The 22,341-nt window shown below is 37.7% G+C and overlaps 1 protein-coding gene across 4 annotated transcripts in view; it reads left to right on the forward strand.

Annotated features, from left to right (window-relative positions):
- The window catches only part of SMARCA2 (SWI/SNF related BAF chromatin remodeling complex subunit ATPase 2), a 116,140-nt gene that overhangs the window by 21,951 nt on the left and 71,848 nt on the right, over nucleotides 1-22,341 (forward strand). For 3 of the 4 annotated variants that reach the window (XM_071731283.1, XM_071731287.1, XM_071731284.1), the window contains 7 exons: nucleotides 8,769-9,098; nucleotides 9,954-10,055; nucleotides 12,374-12,623; nucleotides 17,381-17,507; nucleotides 18,737-18,910; nucleotides 19,142-19,315; nucleotides 21,348-21,518. In XM_071731283.1, coding sequence (XP_071587384.1) covers nucleotides 8,769-9,098; nucleotides 9,954-10,055; nucleotides 12,374-12,623; nucleotides 17,381-17,507; nucleotides 18,737-18,910; nucleotides 19,142-19,315; nucleotides 21,348-21,518 — 1,328 coding nt within the window. The remainder of the gene's footprint in view (nucleotides 1-8,768; nucleotides 9,099-9,953; nucleotides 10,056-12,373; nucleotides 12,624-17,380; nucleotides 17,508-18,736; nucleotides 18,911-19,141; nucleotides 19,316-21,347; nucleotides 21,519-22,341) is intronic. The other variant, XM_071731286.1, reaches the window with a different exon arrangement.

The raw sequence follows: 22,341 nt of genomic DNA on the forward strand, positions 1-22,341 counted from the left end.
TCAATTTATTTGTCAGTAATCTGGAAAATAGTAAAATTAGTGCTGATAGAATTTGCAGATAGCACAGATGTTAGCAGTAAATGAGGAACAGGTTGGTTAGAGAAGCTGAGTAGGATGCTCAGTAGAATGTGCTGCTTTCTCTAGCATAGATTTTAGCACAGCCAGCAGCATTGCATATCAAGGGATAAAGTGGCTTATCTTGTAGGAAGTGTGAGTCTGTACCATACAAAGCAGACAGATGAGATGAAATATCCTACCTGCATACAGAAGCAGGGACGTATTAATTGAGGGGGTGTATTACCTTTTCTAATAGATTAACTGAAGGCTGAATTGCAGTATAGTATTCCATTCTAGGAGCTGCAGTTCAGAAAGACACTGAGAAATGTTCAGTATAGCATCAAATGTTTGAGGCATCTTTCGTATGAGGGGAGGCTGAGTGAGCTGAAACTGCTGAAAAGTTTTTTTCTCTTGAAAAAGAGAAGGCTTGGAGATACCTGATGACACAGAGTGACAAATAGGGATTAAAACTCATCGTAGTGATCATCGGTAACCGAAGCAGAGACACCTGGCACAAACTGAAACACATGGAATTCCATTTGAACATAAGAAAATGCTTTTACTGTAAATGTGAATCACAGAATCGTTGCAGTTGGAAAAGACCTCCAAGGTCACCGTATCCAACTGTACTCATGCCCCCTGAATAAAATATGTATTTCAATATCTGTATCACCCACTGGATCATGTCCTGATGTTCCTCATCTACATGTTTTTTTAATGCCTCCAGAGATGGTGATTCTACCCCCAGTGGTCCCTGACTCCCCCATACCCCTGGGCAGCCCGTTCCAATGGCGAACCACTTTCTCAGTAAGCAATTTCTTCCTCAGTCTAAGCCTCTCCTGGTGCAACTTTAGGCCGTTCCCTCTAGTCCTATCATTATTCACTTGAGAGAAGAGGCCAGCACCCACCTCCCTACAACTTCCTTTCAGGTAGTTGTAGAGAGCAGTAAGCTCTTTTATTAAGCAATAATGTGGCTGATCAGTACAGGAGGTTGCTCAAGGAGATCGTCTGGTTGCTATCAATGAAGACAGTCAAAACTCAACTGGATGTGTTGCTGGGCATCTTACTGTGGCTGACCCCATTTGAGCAAGCGGTTGGGGTAAATAATCTTGAGAAGCCCCTTCTAATCTTAACTGTTTTGTGATTCTGTGAAACTGTGCCTTATTTAGAAGTGAAGTAAAGAATGATCTGAAACTTCCAAGTCTTGGAGAATGTTAAACTCCATCTCTAGAGGGAATTGAGAGATGAACTTGAACAGTTTGCATATTCTCAGGTGGTAGAAAGGATTGTAATACCTTAATTTTTTATCTTTAATTTTTTTTTTAATTACGTGAACTCAGACTGTACCAAATATTTGCACCTTACTCAATGACGTAACCTTTTGGACAAGGATTACTCAAGTGTATTTGTGGTAGTTCTTTATGCCACGTAAAATTTAAGTCAACAGCGGAAGTCTTTCTCACCTGTTCCCTAGACCAAAGGGAGGAGATAATTTAGAGGTTAAGAGTATTTTTATGTTTTAGGCAAGTCAGGTACATTGTTGTAGCTGTACTGGTCTCTTATTGCCAGAAATCTGTGAACCTGTAACAAGGCTCTGGCAGGCCAGAGGACAAAACAATGTTTTTGATGCTTTGAGAATAGGAAAATGGGTAGTCATCATAAAATGATGCTGTTCTTAGAGCTCTGAATGGTTCTGATAAATGCATAGGTGCTAGTTTTTCTGTATGCAGCTTGCAGTTGGAACTGATCACAAAAATCAATTTTCATTTAAAAGCTAAGTGTTCCAATAGCAGTCTTTGTTGTCATTTTTTTAAAAGAAGGTTTTGCAACAGCCTGTCGCTACCTACAAAAGGATTTTTTGACATAAATGGGGCTTACGAATGGGGGTGATAAAGCAAAAGTAAATTGGTGAACTGCACATGCAGTTGTAAATTAATTTCTGTTAAGCTGTTGTGTAGTTGTGACTGAACAATCCTGAAATTAACTTAATAAAAACAAATTGTTACAGATTTTTGGAAGTAATGGTTCTCTGCAGGCTGTATTAGGGAGTAATTAACTCACCCTTTTCAAGGTGAGGTAGCTTACTTTGATGAGCAAATCGGAAACATCTGTAAGCTAAATCTGCAAGAAATTTTTCATTTTGCTTATAAATACCTGTTGGCTATTTGAATGGTGGTTATTGTTCTGAGATGTTTACATTTTTTAAAAAACTAACAACAATTACCTAAATAATGTATGCAACTTTATTATTTAGATTATTCTGGATATTTTTTTCATGGTGCTCAGTGCGATACTAGTCATGCAGAAAAAATCTGTTATTAGCTCTAAACAGATTGTCACATTTTACTTTCAGTTATACTCCCTAAGATGGTTTTCAGAAATATGACACTAATGTATGGGAAAAAATGTTCTGGAATGATATCTTTTCTTCTCAACAGTTACTCCTTTCCACCTTCCTGCCAGACTAGAGAGAGAGTAGCATTCCTGACTATTTTTGTGACCAATTTTCTTTTCTTGAGCTTATGCGTAATGATGTTCCTGTTTACTCTTAATACTTTTAATGCTAGTAGGTTAAATGAAAGGAAAACCCATTGCTCAAACTTCATGTTTATCTGTTTAAATGGTGATCTCAATTAACTAAATTTTAATTGTGTTACAAGCTGCCTTCAGCCACTGTGAATTAGCTGTGCTTACAAACCCATATTTATATTAAAAGCATGAAACTTAATGTAAATTGTTAAACTTCTGAACAGAGTTATCCACAAGATGAAAGTTACTTTTAAATTTGACTTTGTAACAGGAATGGAGAGAATTGCAAATAAAAGCCATATATTTTTAAAAAATCAAATGTTCTTACTAGAAAGAATTAATAAAAAGATACAAATGGACTGAAGCAAACAATTTCTGCATTCTTCTGGAATGTGGAACAAACAAAGGCAGTTACTGTAGCTGACCAGTTTGAACAGTTTAGACGTCTTTCTATTCCTAAGTAGAAACATAAGCACTTCAGGGATTTAAGGTTCTGGGACTTAATTTTTGTAAATTTTTAGTTACGATACAGTGTTTGTTGGACTTCTTATAAAGGTACAGCAAGTTATTAAGTTACTGGTACTTCACAAACAACATTCATTGTCTCTACTGTTCTTAAATTAGCTGCACTTCCTTTTCTAATTTTTTTTTTTGCCTTTTAAATATGAGAAAAGATCTGTCTTATCCATCTGCCTGCTAGCATAAGACCTCTGAACAGTTTATTTCTGCAGTCCTAGTTCTAAATGATTAGCAGTCATGTGGCTCTGCTTTGCTGAGAATTTCATAAAAACTGGTTAGCTGGTGTTAACTACCAATAGGAAAGTGTTGTATTTTGCTTGTGTTAAGAAAGTTTGTACTGTTAGTCTGACATGAATGTACTTTCCACTGTGTTCCAAGAAGTTATGCTACCATGTAGTGGGCATGTACTTCAATGCCTTTAAAAAAATTCCATGACATTAATTGATAGTTGAACTGATAGTTAAAATAAATGTCTTACATGACTAAATTTCCAAAGTCCTATCTGTATCTTCTTAATACAATACTTCTCTTAGTCACATTTTTGAGTAAAAATATACCTTTGCTATGAGTTTTAGCAGAAAGATTTGACATCTGTAGTCCTTGGACACTTTCAAAACTTCTTAATTTTTAGTGGGGAATCAAGACCTCTGTTGAATATTGCAGTGTTTGGACACACAAAACAGTGACTCTTTCAATCTAATATTTGTTATCAGGGTTTGCAATTCATAAAAACAGAAAAATGGTCTCTTAATTTTAGTTCTCTGCTTATTCAGCTTAGCAGTTCCTTGTTTCTGTAGGCCAAAGTAAAATTAAAAGCAATTAAACCAAAACGTGCTATAGAATTTCCCCTTCAAAAATACTTGTGTTTGGTAAACTGCTAGAACTAGGATTTCTTCCAGTGTCAATCCTGTAAAGATACATTGTCTATGACATGTTGTGCTGTATTGCTGTTGAACAAGTTGATACCAAAGAGGAATTAAAATGTCATTGCTAATATGCATACAGTTGAGAAAGAAGAGATTTTTAACTTCTCAAAACTTGAGAAAGATTTCTGATGTAGCCTCTGCGGTGACCCATTGAAGGATTATGGGCAAGACAAAACCAGATTCTCTTCAGTAGGCACAGCAAAAAGCACAATAAGTGATGGTCACAAGTTATTTAAGTTCCAGTGCGGTTTAATGAAAATTCACTGTGAGAGTGATGAAAAATTACTGTCATTGGAGATTTTCAGAACTCATTTAGATAAAACTTCAGCATTACCATAGCTAAATGGTGGATTAGTCTTTCCTCGTGTTGGGTGTCTTCTACTTTGTATGTTTTTCGGAAAATTAAATTAATGGTTAAATTAAAGAGAATCGTCTATGCACAGTAGAAGGCAAAATTTTCTTTGGAAAATCTAGAGCAAGGGGTACTTGGCAGTTCAGCAAGTAGCAAGTATTAGAAACTTTCTGGGTGCTAATTGTGGAAATCAATGTGTGCCCCAGAAACAGGCTTTAAAAGTGCCTTATAGCAGATAAAAGTTATGTTTACAAAGTTTAAAAATATGTCTGTCTTTGCGTGTATATTAAACCTTCCTAGGGACTGTATATATTTTTTTTGTCTTGTGACATACACTGGTTAAACTGAGTCTTCATGAGTCTTCTTGTGTCCTTATTCAGAACCCATGTCTTCATGCTCACCCGTATAAGGTCTGTATGTGTATTAAGATAGGAAAAAAACAAGTGGTATAGAGGTATCTGTAGGACAGGCTTGTTAGTACATGTATTGTCACACTGATAAATCGTCAAAAATTTTTCAAACTTAAAAAGGAAAATTTCCATAAAGCATTACAAAATTCAGCTTCTGTAAATGCCACATCTTAGATCCTTTACAGGAAGTTTGGAAGATTTCTTTTCTTTTCTGATATGTTTAATTGGAATTTTATTCTTATTCTTATATCTCTTTTATGGCCCAGAATCATAATGCATAGGATTGGAGGGACAGAAATATGTAATTAATAAATTTATTGAAAACTGGAAAAAGGCCTCCTAAAAACTTCACTCTGCAAAACATAGTCACAGACTTGCAGGTGGAACTGTCAGGGCTGGAAACAAGTGCTCAGTATCTTACACCACAGTTTTTGATCTTTATGGTCCAGATGGATTTCAAGATCTGAGATGAGTCAGTGACTGAGGAACATACAACCTGGACAGTGTAACTTGAGGTGGGAAAGAGACGTTTCTTTGAAAGACTGTTTTAAAAACATTATAAACATTGCAATAAATCCCATTTTGTAGTATAAACAATAATGCATTAGTCGGTTTTGTTCTTTGTTGTGGCACGGTGGTTATTCTTTTAAAGCAGTGTGGTCAGCAAGAGAGATTTCATACTTCCCCTTTTTTCTTAAACAAACAAGCAAAAAAAAGGTGAGTTAGTGGAAGTAGATGAATAAGTGTAGTAAATTTCTGGTTATTTATCATTGCTTTTGTCACCAACAGTGGATGTACAAACAAATTTTATATTGACCTGGTAAATAATTTCAGTATTTTTAACTTTCTAATACGTCATTTTTACTTTTACTTGAATTCCTCACTTCATTTCTCTGTTTTTCTCTTGAATTACTTGATTTTTCTATTCTCACTAGAGTCTTCTTCCTTTCCAGTCATCGGGTCTTCATTTATAAGATTGAATTTAACCTGTTTCTGTTGTGTCTTACGTGGTCTTTACACATCACAAAAACATTTTTTTCCCTCCTGTATTTCTTTTTATTTTCCTGTATTTCTACCTAATTTTCCTTTTCTCTTAGAAAAGCTGAACTCTCTTCTTTGTCCTTTAGCTCAGACTTTTAAAAAACTTTTACTTTATTGTAGAGTATATTAATTTGCAGACCTCATGTGTGATGGACCTCCAGTTCTTTAGTCCTCTCATCTATCAACTTGTCTAAGTTACAGTGACTTAGAGCTGCAGTTGTGACTACTTAGAGATGTTGCCTATGACACCCCCACTTACAGGCCAGTAAAAACAGTGAAGCTAAACAGAGGGCAGAATTACTTACTTTTGTGACCTGGACTGTGTATAGATGAAATGATGTCGTTTCACTTTTAAATTTTAGGAGAGGAGGGACGGTAGATTTGGTGTCACAACTGTGTACTGTGGCATGAACTTTGGAGTTCAGGGATCTGTAACTTGCTAAAGAAGATGGAAGTCGGATTTCGTGATTATTTTATTAAAAGTTATTTTAGGCTTCTCAGGTTGATAAGAGCATTATTTAAGCTCCACAATACCAGGCTGAAGTGGGTAACTATCATTACCTGTCTTTCATTGTTGGTGGACATATTTTAAACTTTGCTCTCTGTTGTGCATTACCTGAAGGATTGCTCTTCACTTTTTCTCTGACATGCTACATGTTCTTGGAAGTCTCACCAAAAATCTGTACTATTTGTTTTAGTGGGTACATTGTAAAGCTCAAGGATATATACATTAAAGGTAATTAAAATTCAAATTTAGAAGTTATGCATTTGCAAGTGCTCTAAGATGCAAGTGCTCTTCTCTTTGAATCTGTGGTTCCCCGCTCATTACTTTATATAGTAATGCAGTCTCTAGTAGCTTCTTCTGAAGGTGATTTTCACTCTTGCAGTTGATGTTTCAAGCTATTGAGCACCCAGATGGTAAAAACCTATTGCGCGTACTTTGACTAAACCTGTATGTCTAAATTAAGGAGCAATTGCATAAAAATTAAATACGGTCTGTTTCTAATTCTGTATTTTGGCAAATTTCGACACAGAATGTGTGTATCAGTGAATGGGTATCTTCATGTAGAGATCAAAGTGGGTAACGTGGTCTTGATTTGTCTTGATATATGTGAATCAAAATAAACTTCGTGTATTAAGCCGCAAAATAAGCAGAGTTTACTGCATATGTTACACAATGAAATAGTTGTCTAAAATTCTAGTGAAACAATACTAAAGAAAACACAGAGGAAAGCCAGTGTTGCTCCAGTCTTCAAAAAGGGCCAAGGGAAGATCCAGGCGATTACAGACCAGTCAGCCCCACCTCCATCCTTGGAATAATGATGTAGTGGCTCATTCTGGAAGTCATCTTTGAGCACATGGAAGAGAAGAAAGTTATCAGGAGTAGTCAGCATGGCTTTACCAAGGGGAAATCGTGCTTGACTAATCTGATAGCCTTGTGTGATATTGTGAGGTATTGTGATATTGACTGCCTGTCAAAGCTTTTGACACAGTCTCCCATAACATCCTTATGAGTGAGCTCAGGAAATGTGGGATAGAAGAATGGACAGTGAGATGGATTACATCTGTACAACAGATGGGCTGTACAATAGCGCCCAAAGGGTGGTGATCAATGTTGCAGAGCCCACCTGGAGACCTGTAATAGGTGGAGTTCCCTGGGGATCAGTGCTGGGTCCACACCTGTTCAATATCTTTACTGAATTTGGATGATTAACCTGAATGAGGGAATAGAGTGTACTATCATCAAGTTTGTTGATGACACAAAACACAAAACTGGGAGGAGTGGCTAATACCCCAGAAGGCTGTGCTGCTATTCAGGGGAACCTAGACAGGCTGGAGAGTTGGGCAGGGAGAAATTTAATGAATTACAGCAAGGGCAAGTGTAAAGTCTTACATCTGGGATAGAACAGCCCCAGGTACCTGTACAGGTTGGGGACTGAGCTGTTGGAAAGCAGCACGGTGGAAGGAGACCTGGGTGTGCTGGTGGATAGAAGGATGACCATGAGCCAGCAGTGTGCCCTGGTGGCCAAGGCGGCCAATGGCATCCTGGGGTGCATAAGAAGGGGGGTGGTTAGTTGGTTGAGAGAGCTTCTCCCCCTCTACTCTGCCGTGGTGAGGCCACATCTGGAATACTGTGTCCAGTTCTGGGCCCCGCATTTCAAGAAGGACAGGGAACTGCTTGAAAGAGTCCAGTGCAGAGTGATTAAGATGATTTAAGGGAGTGGAACATCTCCCTTATGAGGAAAGGCTGAGGGAGCTGGGTTTCTTCAGCTTGGAAGAGAATGAGGGGATTACCTCATTAATGTTTACAAATATGTAAAAGGCTAGTGCCAGGAGGAACGAGCCAGGCTTATTTCAGTTATATCCAGTGATAGGACAGGGGGCAACAGGTACAAGCTTGAGCATAGGAGGTTCCACACAAATATAAGGAAAAACCTTTCCACTGTGAGAGTGTGGGAGCACTGGCACAGACTGCCCAGGGAGGTTGTGGAGTCTCCTCTGGAGATACTGAAACCCCACCTGGATGTATTCCTGTGTGACCTGCTATAGGTCACCCTGCTCTGGCAGGGCGGTTGGACTAGATGATCTTTTGAGGTCCCTTCCAACCCCTAACTTTCTGTGATTTCTGTGGATATCACATCCTGATGCTTTTCTATTGTATTTCATGTTCTAGTTTTGTCTTCTATATAGGAAGGTAATAATTATTTCTAGGAGGTTTTGTACTATATAATCATAGTTCTCAAAGTATAGCTCATGAGGCCATATTGATATCCCAGGGAAATTCAGTTTGCACTTCTGTTCTTGCAGAAAACACTACAACTCTCCTGACTTGAGAGAGATGTTTTTATACTCTATGTATTGTTAAAGAAATTGGATGGAATTGAGATTTGAGTAACCGTAGAGGTAAGTTTTTGAACCTCTTATCTATTCTAGGTTATATGTCACCACACCCATCTCCACTAGGAGCCCCAGAACATGTGTCCAGCCCAATGTCTGGAGGAGGTCCCACTCCACCCCAGATGACTCCAAGCCAGCCAGGACCCATTATACCTGGAGACCCACAAGTTATGAATCAACCCAACCGAGGTCCTTCCCCTTTTAGCCCTGTACAGCTACACCAGCTGCGGGCTCAGATCCTAGCATACAAAATGTTAGCTAGAGGGCAGCCATTACCAGAAAACCTACAGCTTGCTGTTCAGGGCAAGAGGACCCTGCCTGGCATTCAACAGCAGCAGCCTGCCAGTGCCTTCAACAGACAGTCTGGTAAGTGAATCTAGGTCATATGTCATTGTGCAGATAATTGTTGAAGTTCTGTCTGTGGAAAACTAAGAAATCGGTGCTGTGTAGAGTCATAATTTGGGGCTGTATTCTGCCATCTAAGTGAATAGCAGCCTGTTGGTTTTAAGCTTGAGCCAGTGCATAGGACACATCAATAACATTAATAACAGAATAACAATAATAATAGCCATTATTATAATTACCATTACCATTATTAATAAAGTATTGTCAAAACAGAATTAAAAGTGATTTCGCTGTGCAGTGCTGTGTCTGTCCTTATTATGCTTGGCATAATTTGAATGTTAATCATATTTTACTGATCAGTTTCACTATTTTTTCTTGATGAAAAAAAAAAAAAAAAAAAAAAAAAAAAAAAGTGGAACAAGTTGACTGATTATTTAGGTTGTTGCAAGTAAAACAAACCACATAGAATATACTGTCAAGTAAAGAACATAAAGAAAATGGTGTCATTTTTTTCTTCTAATGATAACAGATGTGACAGTGCAGTGACCAAGCACACCCTGCACTTAGTAATTTCCAGATACCTCCGTTACTGAGTTTGTAGTAGAAATTGAGAGTTAAATTTATACTATTATCTTTTAAGTAATGTTGATAAAGATTTCACTGGAATTTTTTTTTTCAGAGGATAGGGCTTTGCTAGTGAGTATTTTTAGGAGATTTTAATTACATATATTTTTAAACCATGAGACCTACTTAAATATATATTTAATGAAGAAAAATATGGCTTGCCTGAATAGCTGGCACACTGGAAAGTAGAATGATTTTTGAATACTTGGAAATGCTTTGTGTCATAAGTTTCTCTCATCTGTCAAATTGCAGGTATTGGGTTACATACAGTGAGTGGTACTGCAACTGGACCAGGGCCTGCTCCAGGGATGCCTGGACACACAGCTGCCATTACTCCTAAAACTTGGACTGAAGGTGTAGCACCATAAAATGCTATTTTTTTGTATCATGCAGAATTATGATTAAACAGTGTGGGTAAAGTTTGGGGAAAAGATGTAGGGAGAAAAAAAAAAGGGGGGAAGGCATAACCTTTACTGTGCCAAGGACTTGAGCATCTAGCCATGTGTTCATCTGTGAATGACTGGAGCACACAAAATTACTGCTATTGTTTGGCAGCCTGAACATGGCAGCCATTTTACAATCAAAATGTGTAAGCTGCCAGAGGGACACCCACAAAAATACACTTTTGTATTTCTATGTGGTTATGTTTTGAGCATGCTTCATTGCAGCAGGCTGGTATTTCATCTATACTGTTTTTGCTAATGTAAATAAAAGTTTTCAAACCCTGGTAGAATTACCTCTTTTTACTTTGAAAGTTCAGTGTAGTCTTTGAGATCTAATGAACTAATAAAAACTTAATTAACAGAGTAACTTTTTTTCCCCTGGGTGGTAATCAGGTCTCTGATTTTATTGATTGAAAGTGGAGTTAGAAGAAGAAAAATAGAAATAGAAAAATAGAAGAAAAAAAAAAGAAATAAAAAAATAGAAAAAAAAATAGAAATCCCTAGTACTACATAATGTTTCAATGTAGTACATTTTATTTATGAATGTATGAATGTTATTTATTAATGTCAATTTAATTTATTTTTTATTAGGGACATTTAAAAATAAATACAGTATTAGTATAACACTTAGTATAACATTTCTACCATACAAGAAGTCTGTTTTATTACTATGTTGTTGATTGTGGGTAAATGTGGTGACAGTGATGACTTCATGATAGCTGATGTCATAAAATATTTTCTGATTTTAGTCAGCTACTTAGGACAACATGAAAAAAATTAAATGTTAGTATGTAATCAGATGTGGAACTTCTTATCGTAGAATACTCCCAAGCAATACCTAGAATTTGAAAAGGATAATAAAGGGAGTGGAAAATGTTTCTTGAGGGGCCACATGTATAAGCTGTGTACAGTGCCTTCTAGATCAAATGCTGCTACTAAAAATGCTGGCTTAAATACAGAATTGCTAACTGGATTGTTCTATCTACATAATCCAGTGTGTCATAATAATATGTCTGTCTTGTTTAACTAGGAAGCTTTCTCCTTGTTCATTACTGTTGGTTTTTTTTAATAAGAAACAATTTGTCTGTCCCTGCTGTGTCTGTTTGGAGGTTTTATCTGATATACTTTAAAGGATTTTGCTTATTTCTCTAAATGTGTTTTTCATTCATTATGCAGTATTTTGTGGTAGTTTTTGTTTTGCAGTTCAATTTGCATGATTCCCTGAAAATTCCCTGAGATTACAAATAGGCTTTTGGTGGTCTTTCTATTTTTCCGTATTTTTATAAGCTGAAATTCAGGTTTGCTAAAAAGAGAATCTTCACCTTGTGCTCAAGTTCCTTTTCCGGAGTTTGATGCAGATGTGTGAGTCACAATTAGTGATCTCTGAAGGAACCGTTTTATCTCAATTACAGGATGTTGGGTTTGAATTAAGGTTGATTTCAAAACTGCAGGTGTATTTTGCAAGTTTTTTCTAGCATTGAAATGCTATGACTCCATATAATCAAGTGAAATCTTTATTGTTGCAATGTTTGTTGTCAGGGATGGTTTTTGAACATCTGAATGCATGGGTCACTTGTTGGCATAGTGGCATCCTGAAAGCTAGGACCCTGAGTGTCTATAAATGTCGGGTGTTAGTTGGATGTTAACTGAATTGTTAGTTTTCAGGATTATTAGAGTGCTCTAAATAAAACAATAATTAAATTCCTGGTATTTGAAATACTTCAATGCAATTAATAGGAGATAGTAGCAAAACAAAGACCCCTTATAATTGATAGATATTTCTAATCAGAGTTGTAGAAATTTCAATATGACTAACTAGTTCTGATAGACCTACTCGTGCTTGTTGTGAGGATGTGATTATACATGCTTTCATCTAAGTGGGCAAGGATAGTGAACAAGATGCAGAATTAGGTCCTACACTTGTACAAAATCAGTTCTATGCCTATGTTACTGCTGCTGATGCTAGAATTACAAGTCAGCAGGAAAGGGAAAAGCAATTGCATTCATCATAAAGTTTCAGGTGTTTTGCTTTGGACAACTTCCTGTGAAGTATGGTACACTTTCATATGAGTATGTTTTTTTTAATACGGAGTGTAGTCTGTGTCAGTATGCATTTCCTGATAATTTTGAATGTTTACCTTAGATTCACCTGGTGTCTTTAGAAACCATCTTGATTTTCTTGTTGTTTTCCACGTTTCATGTTAAGAATAAGCACTTTTTCTGATTCAGGCCAAGCCCCAGACATGAGTGTCTCCAACACGCAGCAAAAGCTTCCTGCGCCGCCGCCAAGTGGGAGACCTTCCCCTGCCCCTCCTGCTGCTCAGCCTGCTGCTGCCATGCCTGGGCCTTCTGTACCACAGCCACCACCCGGACAGCCTTCACCCATTGTTCAGCTACAGCAAAAGCAGAATCGCATCAGCCCTATCCAGAAACCACAAGGACTGGATCCTGTTGAAATACTCCAAGAACGTGAATATAGGTAAAAGCAATTAACAAGATTCAAATGTGTATGAAGATTGTTTTTCCACTTTCTCAAGTGAAACTATGTGCTGTCAACTCCTGTACTGACAACAGTACAAAATTAATTGCAAGAGAGACACTGTGTCAAAGAGAAGTATGAAAATAACAAACCAGTTATTTAATTTTACTTCAGGCTATGAGCTATGGACTAGTAAGGCATACTGGCAGCATAAAAGTTTAAAACAGGCTCAAGGACTCTGCTGTGCTAGGGAATTACTTAGATGTTGCAAATACCATGTGGCGGGTTGTCCCTGCCTGGAGGCCACATGCCCCAAAGTTGCTTAATCCCCCCCCTCTTCAGCTGGATAGGGAGAAAATACAGAGCAAGGCTGGTGGGCAGCGATAAGGGTTGGGAAAAACTATTCACTGATTACCATTATGGGCAAAACAAAGTTGACTTGGATAAATTAGTTCATCGCCAGTCAGATCAGAACAGTATAGTGAGAAATGAAACCAAATCTTAAATTCACCTTCCCTCCACTTCTCTCTTCCCCACAGGCTTAACTTTATCTACCCCCAAATTATCTGCCTCCTCTACCTCATTGGCACAGGGAGATAGAGAATAGAGGTTCTGGGCAGTTCATCACATTGTCTCTGCTGGTCCTTCCTCCTCAGGAGAAGGACTTTTCACATTCTTGCCCTGCTCTGAAGTGGGTTCTTTCCCATGAGAGAGTCTTTCACAGACTTCACCAACAAGGATCCATACCAGTGGTAATTCTTCACAAACCACCCAATTTGGGTCCCTTCCTCAGGGTTGCAGTCCTTCAGGAACAGAATGCTCCAGTATGGACTCCTCTCCATGGGCCCACAGATGCTGCCAAGAGTATGCTCCAGTTTGACATTACCATAGGGTCATATGAGCAAACCAACCTGTACCAGTGTGGGGTCCTCAGTGGGTGGCAGGTGGACAGGCTGCTTTTTGATCTTTGCCACAGGCTGCAAGGGAGTTTGCTCTGCTGCCAGGGGCACCTCCTTCCCCTCCTTCTTCTCTGACCTTGGTGTCTGCAGAGTTGTTTATCTTGTATATTCTCTTTGTTCCAGCTACAATTGTGTAGTTTTTAACTCCCTTGCTAAATATGTTATCACAGAGCTGTTAACCATTGTTACTGATGGTCTTGGCCTTGGACAGCTGCAGGTCCATCTTAGAGCCAGCTGACCTTGGCTGTCAGACCTGGGGGGCCCCCCTAGCAGCTTCTCAGAGAGGCTTTTCACCCCTGTGGCCCTGCTGCTACCAAAGCCTTGTTAGTAAAACCCAGTACACACTGAAAGTTAGGAAATAAAAATCCTTGTAGTCTGCAGAAAAAATTACTCAGTGCAGAAAGTTTTCAGAATTGCAAACAAGAGAGAAAGTGGATGTCAAATGGCTGATGAGTTAGTGGCCATAGAAGAAGCAAATTTTATTAGTGATGATGGAATTGTCTGGACTACCAAAGAGTGAAGAGAATGCTGAGGTCCCAGGCAGAAACTGGAAAAAAAAAAAAGTTTACCGGGCAGAACGATCTTTGAAAGTTGCCTCCTGAGTGCACTAATTAGATAGTGAAATGTATTACAGAGTGTGACATTGTGAAGTTAGAAAGAGGCTTCTTCCCTCATTCCATCAACAATGGTATTGAACAGTTGGCCTTCAGAATCTTCTGGAAAGAAGGGTCTTGACCTCTACATAAAATATGTTCATCATCGTTACTGGTCAAAGGGAAGAAAGTGCTCTTAGCCTATTTTCTTGTTTTGGACTGATGATGCATTCTCCAGTTATTATGACGGAATTTGCAGGGGAAGAAGGGAGGCAAAAGTGATGGTGATCTCACCGAAGACTGGTTTAATGACTTTTGCTTTTCAAAGCTAAAACATGGTGAAGTGTGTTAGGATAAGCTGCCCTGCCCAGAATCTAGGCCTTGATCCCAGAAAAGATTTTACTTTTTGAGTAATATAATGCTTATGTTATTTACTGGCATGTTGTTGTGGTCATTCTGCCAACCTTACTCTTTTTATCTTAGGACTAAATGGCCATAGCTGTTTCAGTGTAAGCAATCACTATTTTCTAACACTTCGAAAACCTTGAAGAAGACACCATTATACAGTTTCACATTGCTCTGAATGAAGAATTGTAACACTAACCTGAGCAAAGAATCATGTGGCCAGTATAATGTAACCTTTTCTGCATCACTTAACCTCTAATTGTTCATCTTTATGTCTTTCCAGCCCTGTTCCATAGCACTACTTGTGACAAACTATTATGTCTTAGTATGCATAAATGGAGGAAAGCATGGGGTGGCAGAAAATAATAGTATTGCATCTACTGATGTGGAGAACAAGTTGCAGATATACCATATCCACCAGGTTTTAAATGCCCTGATCTTGGCAGAGTAAGTGAGGTGGAAGCTTGATAGGGGATATGCAGCAGAGGGACTTTTTTTTTTTTTTTGTGGTAGCACATAAATAGTGATCCAGGCTTTTTTTTCTAATGTTGAACAGTGCTCAGATTTGGTTTTGCTTTGCATACCAGAATGCTTAGAACTTCTGAAAGCAGTTTTAATAGCAGGTATGCTTTGAGTGATGCTAGACTTAGCTTTAGTGTAGGCATGTCTAGTACAGAAACATGTATTTACACTTTCTTTGTAGAAAGGGAGTAGAGGAAAGCTAATATAAATATTTGTATCCTGAAATTAGTGAAGTTAGTGAAAGCTTTATGAAATGGTTTTCAGTTGAGATCTCTTAGTAGTTAACTTATTAAATAAAGTAGCATTATACTTAGAAATATGTAGAAAATTTTGGTTTAGTGATTTTCATGAAAAGATAGAATTACCAGGTATTCATATCAGGTGTTTCAGGTATTCATATTTCCAAGATATGGATAGACTCAGAGCGTATAATTTTGGTTTACAGCCTTATTGTGGGAAGTAATGAGATTTGAATGTAATGAAGTTAGGAATTTGTGAAAATGGCAAGTTATCCCATTCCTTGACTGGGATGGAGTTGAATTTCTTCATAGCAGTTTGTTATGGGGCTGTGTTTTGGTGTGCTGAAAACAGTGTTGATAACACAGGGATGTTTTAGTTCTTGCTGAGCGGTGCTTACACAGCATCAAGGCCTTTTCTGTCCCTTGCACCACCCTGCTAACAAGTAGGCTGGGGGTGCACAAGAGTTGGGAGGGGACACAGTTTGAACAGCTGACCCCAGCTAGCCAAAGGGATATCACATACTGTGTGAGATAATTGTGCTCAGCAATAAAACCGGAGGGCTGTTCCCAGATGCCCACTGACTGGCGATCGGTTGGCTGATGGTAAGCAGTTGTTTTGATCTGTATTTTTTTCTTTTCTCAGGTTTTAGTTTCCTCTCTGTTTTTGGTTTGCTTTGTTGGGTTTTTTTTTTTTTCCTCTTTCTTTTCCTTATATTTTTTTTTCTTTTTAATAGTTAAACTTTTTATCTCAGCCCATGAGATTCTTTCTCACCTTTTTTCTTCCAATTCTCCCCTCTTCCCACCAGGGGTGCCAGGGTAGGCAATTGGTTGTGTGGTGCTTAGTTGCTACCCGGGATTAAACCACAACAGTGACCTTGAAAATGTTTTTTCTGCGTAGTGTGCTTCTGGAGAAACAGTAATTCAGGAGCTATTTCAGGAGCTAAATGATGAAAAGTTATTTGTTGAGGATTTTGGCCCTTTCTGATGTTGTATACATACCTCTCAGGTGCGTAAAGTCAAACTTTTGAGGGAGAGTACCTGCTGATATGTATACATTTCCATTTCTTAATGGTTCATGGACACAAAGCATGTGTTAGAGCATATCTTACACACAGAATAGTGCTGTAAATGTGAAATACTTTAGATTTTACTATTAAAAAATTACATCTAATTTTTTTTTTTCAGTGATAGCAAATCGTTTTTCCTTTCCTTGTTACTTGGGAGTTATGTGGTTTGTTTCATAAAATAATTCGTCACAGAGCAATATTCCTATTCATTAAACGTGCTAAATAGACCAGTACAGATGAAGAAGCAGTAATGCACCTATTAGCATACTACAAAATCTGAAAAAGCTTTGAATCTAATATAACATCAGAAGACTGTTTTTTCTCCCTGAAAAGCCTTGATCTGTTTTTTAAAAAGGCTCCAGTGTATGTTAAGAAAGAGAAAATGATAGTTTTTGTTGATCTGTGTGTCTAAATGTGGATAAAATGAACCTTAGATATTTAGAATTCTTATCAATAGAAGTTTAAATTATTTGTATGTGGAGAGATGTTAAACTGGTTATGTTGCTAGGAATCTGTCCAGAGTGAAAAATTCATACTATGCTTTTATAAAACTTCCCTTAACATGTTCTTCAAAATAAAGTACTGCTTTTTAATTTCACTTAGTAAGTCTCTTAAAGCTAATAATATGTGTAACTTAAAGTCATACTATTATGTGGAAGGGCTTTTTTCCACCTTCTTACTGCTAATTAAAAACAAAAAAATACACTTGCTAGTATCCTGTAGACTGCCTGTGGTTTCTGTCTGTTATCTGCAAAGTGTGTTGTATCTTCATGGTTTACTGCATAGCATCCATACCAGACCGGTTTGAATAGGCACAGCTACCCTTTGCTGTTAACCCCAGTAAATGAGAGAGATGTGTGCATCACTTGTCACTTATCTAAAAACACAAGCTATGTTAAGAGCCTAGATTCATTTTTTTGCTAATATTCTTGTATAGAAGAATATCCTACCCAATTTTTTTTGTTCACCTAGGCTTCAGGCTCGAATTGCTCATAGAATCCAGGAACTGGAGAACCTGCCTGGTTCTCTACCCCCTGATCTGCGAACCAAAGCTACAGTGGAATTGAAGGCACTTCGATTACTGAACTTTCAGCGCCAGGTAATGCCTTTAGCTTCAGGAAAATTCTGAGAGGTCAAATGTGTTTGTGTAGCAAAGGGTAAATTGGAAGAGATTCTGCAGCAGCACTGAGTCTAAGCAGCATACTTTACATGAAGTAAACATACTGATAAGCAAATCACAGAAATGTTTAACTTAGATTGCATTTTGCTTTGTCAGTAAACATAGACAAGTGTCCTTTTGCTTTCTGTTCTATCTTCCAGTCTGAAGGTAATTACAGAACTGTGTATTGTAAAAAGAACATGGCATTGGCAAATGACATTGGCATTGGCAGACGCAAAACAAGAGCTGGTTCAGTGGCAAGCTGATTTTCAACACAGATCCCAACAAACAACTCCTTCTGGACATACTTTGTATTTGTCATGGGTCTCCTCATTTTAGGAAGAATTGTATGTTAGCATTGTGTTACCAAGTGTGTGGTATTTCTCTGGGATTTATTTTCAGCATTTCCACTGTGGCATACAGACTTTGAAAACTAAGTGTAGCTAGATTATACTTAAGATACAAGTTGGCTGTTGCATGCATGTATCAGCAAATGGGTTTCAGAAAAGGGAATCACACTGTCAGGCTCTTACAGGCCTCTTAACAAAAATGTGATTTGGCAGGTCAGGCAAAAACACTCCCTGGCAGAAGCCTTGGCAGTAGTTGTACCTTGATGTCCAAGTCTTCTTTCCTCTACTGCTGGCTTGTCTCTATAATGAAATTTTGTCAGAGGTCTGATGAAAAGCAGCAGGGTGTCCCTGCTATGCTGCTGGGACAGTCCTGTTCCAAACCCTCAACATTTACTTCTGCCTACTCTCTTGTGCAGCTGCCAATAAAACAAGTTGTCAGCTATGTCCAGGTCCAGCTCTGGAAAATATGTTATATATGTTCTTTATTCATGTTTTGCTTTAATGGTGTAACATCTTGGTTAGCCGCTTTCATTGCAGCAGGGCACTAATTTGCAGCATCTTGTAAAGAAGGAAGAAATAAGAGTGAGCGTAATTGACACTTTTTGCCCCCTTGTGGAGACTTTTTGTTTAGAGGAACACACAGCTGTTACAAGTGGATTGATACTAGATCTTTTCAGAACTGTCATGGAAAGGAAAGAGGAGGCTGGGACATCTTCTGCTCTGTTACTGTTTCACACTGCCATACCAATTTTTAAAGTTGTACTTATATTTATTAAAAATGATAAAATTTTTAAGGTGTTCTTTTTTCCCCACTCGTAGCTAAGACAAGAGGTGGTAGCATGCATGCGTCGTGACACAACCCTGGAGACAGCACTGAACTCTAAAGCCTACAAACGAAGCAAGCGCCAGACTTTAAGGGAGGCCAGGATGACAGAAAAACTGGAGAAACAGCAGAAGATAGAGCAGGAGAGGAAACGCAGGCAGAAGCATCAGGTAATTTAACATACTAGCTGTTTGCCCCATAGCACAAACACACCTTACATTTCTGAGCAGGTCTTGTCTATAAAAAATTTTGCTCACCTTTGGAGTTTCTAAGACCAGAAATCCTCCAAATAATGTGATTAGCAATTTTCCTGAATAGCAGGAAAATTAGAATTTCTGTATTCCTGTTTTCAGATCCCATGCTTTGTCCAAGGATCTTCACTAATTTGTTTCTCTTTTTAGGAATACCTGAATAGCATATTGCAGCATGCTAAAGATTTTAAAGAATACCACCGATCAGTAGCGGGGAAAATTCAAAAACTTTCCAAAGCTGTGGCAACTTGGCATGCCAACACAGAGCGTGAGCAGAAAAAAGAAACTGAGAGAATTGAGAAAGAACGAATGAGGAGACTAATGGTAAGAAATAAAGGAAGGAATATGGTTATTTTAGTTAAGTTAAACACTGTATTCTTTTAATATTTCACACACAGACTCATCTGCACCTATGTATTCCCTTTGCTGAATAAAACCTCTGTAACTAAAAAAATAGACTTGTAAAGCTGCTGCAGTTTGATTATGTGTATTTCTGACACTCTTCTTATTAAACTATAGCTGTTTCTCTTTTTAAGGTGTTTGGTAAAAGTAATTTTTTTTTCTACTAGCATGAACCAGTTCGGTATAAGATCACTACCATTAACTTCATATGCTAATAGTGTTTTATAATTGCCAGGGTATTGATCCATTATAGAAACACTGGACTGTGTTTTACTTCTATATTTATAGTTATGAAGATTCTATGTGATTGATTTGTTAATGGCATTACACAATACAGTAATTTTTGTATCTTGAGAACCGGTACCAGTCATTCCACCCATTAATGCTCTAGGACTATAGTCCTAAATATTTCATAGTTTTTCCTTTCTTGCACCTGCACAGTATTAGTTATATACAGAATGTAGTGGGTTTATGTATAACCATGTCTTTTCAAAACACTGTGGAACCAGTCAGTGGACTGCCTATATTTGAGGAGTTAAAATAATTCTGAAATTTAAAGTGTAGATAGATAAATGTGTATTACAAGTATGTTAGCAACTGGGATTGGATAAATTGCTTCAAGTCATCTTTTAGCTCTTTTTTAACACTTTATTACTGAACATTTTTTATTTACTATAAACACTTTTTATTTACTCTTTTTATTTATTTACTAAACACTCTATTTATTTACTACCTAAGTAAAACTAAATGTTTTACAAACATCATCTCCTCTGAGACACCTAGTGTGGTCTAGGAAAATGTGCTATGTCTCAAACTCTTCAGGTATCTTTTCAGGAATCCTGATACCTTCCACAGATTGTTTTTTACTGACTCCATCTAGAAATGGTGAATGTGTCACAGCTTGTTAATACAGGAATGGGCATAAGCATTATATAAAAGGATTCTATCAAGACAAGCTTGTATGTAGAAAGGAATTACTTTGGCTAGATCACAGTAACTATATTCAGTAATAATGAGACAGATGATAATAGTAATAGATCCTAAAAATGTAAGTTTTGAGTGTTGTAGTTCTGATGGCTTGACCCTTTCAACTGAAATTCGCAGCAATTTTACAAGCTCGTTTTGAAAATTACTGCTGTTCTTGCCAACTTTCTGCATCTCCCAGAGTGCTGTCTGTTAAAGTAGTAATCTTTAAGCTATTTCTTAATCATGTTTGGTTTTAATAAGCCATTGTATATTTCCCTAGTTGTTGTTTTAGCAAAAATTGGAAAAGGCATCTCTGTTGCTTCTCTGTTACTGGGGCCTCCAGCATAAGAAAGAAACAGGCCTGTTAGAGTGAGTCCAGGGGAAGGCAAAAAAGACTGTCAGGGGGCTGGAGCACCTCTCCTATGAATATAGGTTCAGAGGGTTTGGATTATTCAGCCTCAAGAAGACTCCAAAGACTCTTTATAGCATCCTTCCAGTACTGACAGGGAGTCTACAGGAATGCTGGTTAGAGACTCTTTACGAGGGCATATAGTACAAGGAGCAACAGTGTTAAACTGTGAGAGTGTAGATTTAGATTAGATATTAGGAGGAAAATCTTCACTGTGAGGGTAGTGAGACACTGGAGCAGGTTGCCCAGAGGAGCTGTGGGTACCCCCATCCCCGAACGAGTTGAAGGCCAGGCTGGATGGGCCTTGGAGCAACCTGGTCTAGTGAGAGGTGTCCCTGCCTGTGGCAGGGGATTGGACCTGGGTTATCTTTAAGGTCTCTTCCAGCCCAAACCATTCCATGATTCTTTGATACTATATACTGTTTCCCAAATAGGTGACCCTCCAGAGCCTGATTATCCAGTGAGATCTTTACCAATCTACTTATCCCTCTACACATATCATAGTGACATAACACATGATTATTGACATATGAGTGGGTTTGTGTTTGTCATGTCTGATGTCTGTTTTTTTATTGCTAGGCTGAAGATGAAGAAGGCTACCGTAAACTGATTGACCAAAAGAAAGACAGACGGCTGGCGTACCTGTTGCAGCAGACAGATGAGTATGTGGCCAACTTGACTAATCTGGTGTGGGAGCATAAACAGGCACAAGCAGCAAAGGAGAAGAAGAAGAGGAGGAGAAGAAAGAAGGCAAGTAGTTACAGCTGGTATTTTTTTGGCCATGTCTTCTAAAAATCGAATTTTAATGTAGGTAAATACAGTGGTGGCCATTCATTACAAATATACCAGAGTATCTGAAATCATCTACACTGCCAAATTCTTAAGAACTCATCTTACTCAACTGAAATCTGAAATCTGAAATTCTAAAGAATGTGAGAAACAAGGATTAAAAAATTGTGGGCTGTTAACATTGATTTGCTGATGAACTTTCTACAGGCAAAATTGGTCTGGACTTGTACATTATGATTAAAATACCCAAAAAAAGGATACAAAATACAGTGTATGAAGAACATTTTGAAAAATCTGGTTTGTGTGATTATTCTATACAGAGTAACATTTAGAATTCCTTATGTTCTACATTTGGCTTAGTCTGTTTTGTAGGACCACTGGAAATTACTAGAGAGAAAGAACATAGGTAGGTTTATTACAATAAATGGGTATTCTGCCAGTATATTGGTCATTGTTTATACTTAGCATGTAATGGAAGCTTTTAAAAATTACCTTTCTTTATAAGAAGTATTTTAGCCTGTGAGGAATACTCATGAAAGCCAGGCAGTGCTATTCTAAAAAATAATTCTTTGTATGAAATAATTTTTAAGTAATGATTTGTCATTTTTGTGACCTCTGAGTACCTTTAATCTCTTACAGGATAGATAAGAGGATTTTTGTAATCTATTTGCAATATATTTATGTGGTTTATAACCAGCACTCTAAGTATGCTAATAAATACCAGCATATAAAAAAAATAACACATTTGGAGATTAATGGCCTAAAAAATTCTCCATTTTTTTCT

The sequence above is a fragment of the Heliangelus exortis genome, chromosome Z (genome assembly GCF_036169615.1).
Source record: "Heliangelus exortis chromosome Z, bHelExo1.hap1, whole genome shotgun sequence".
NCBI lineage: Eukaryota > Metazoa > Chordata > Aves > Apodiformes > Trochilidae > Heliangelus > Heliangelus exortis.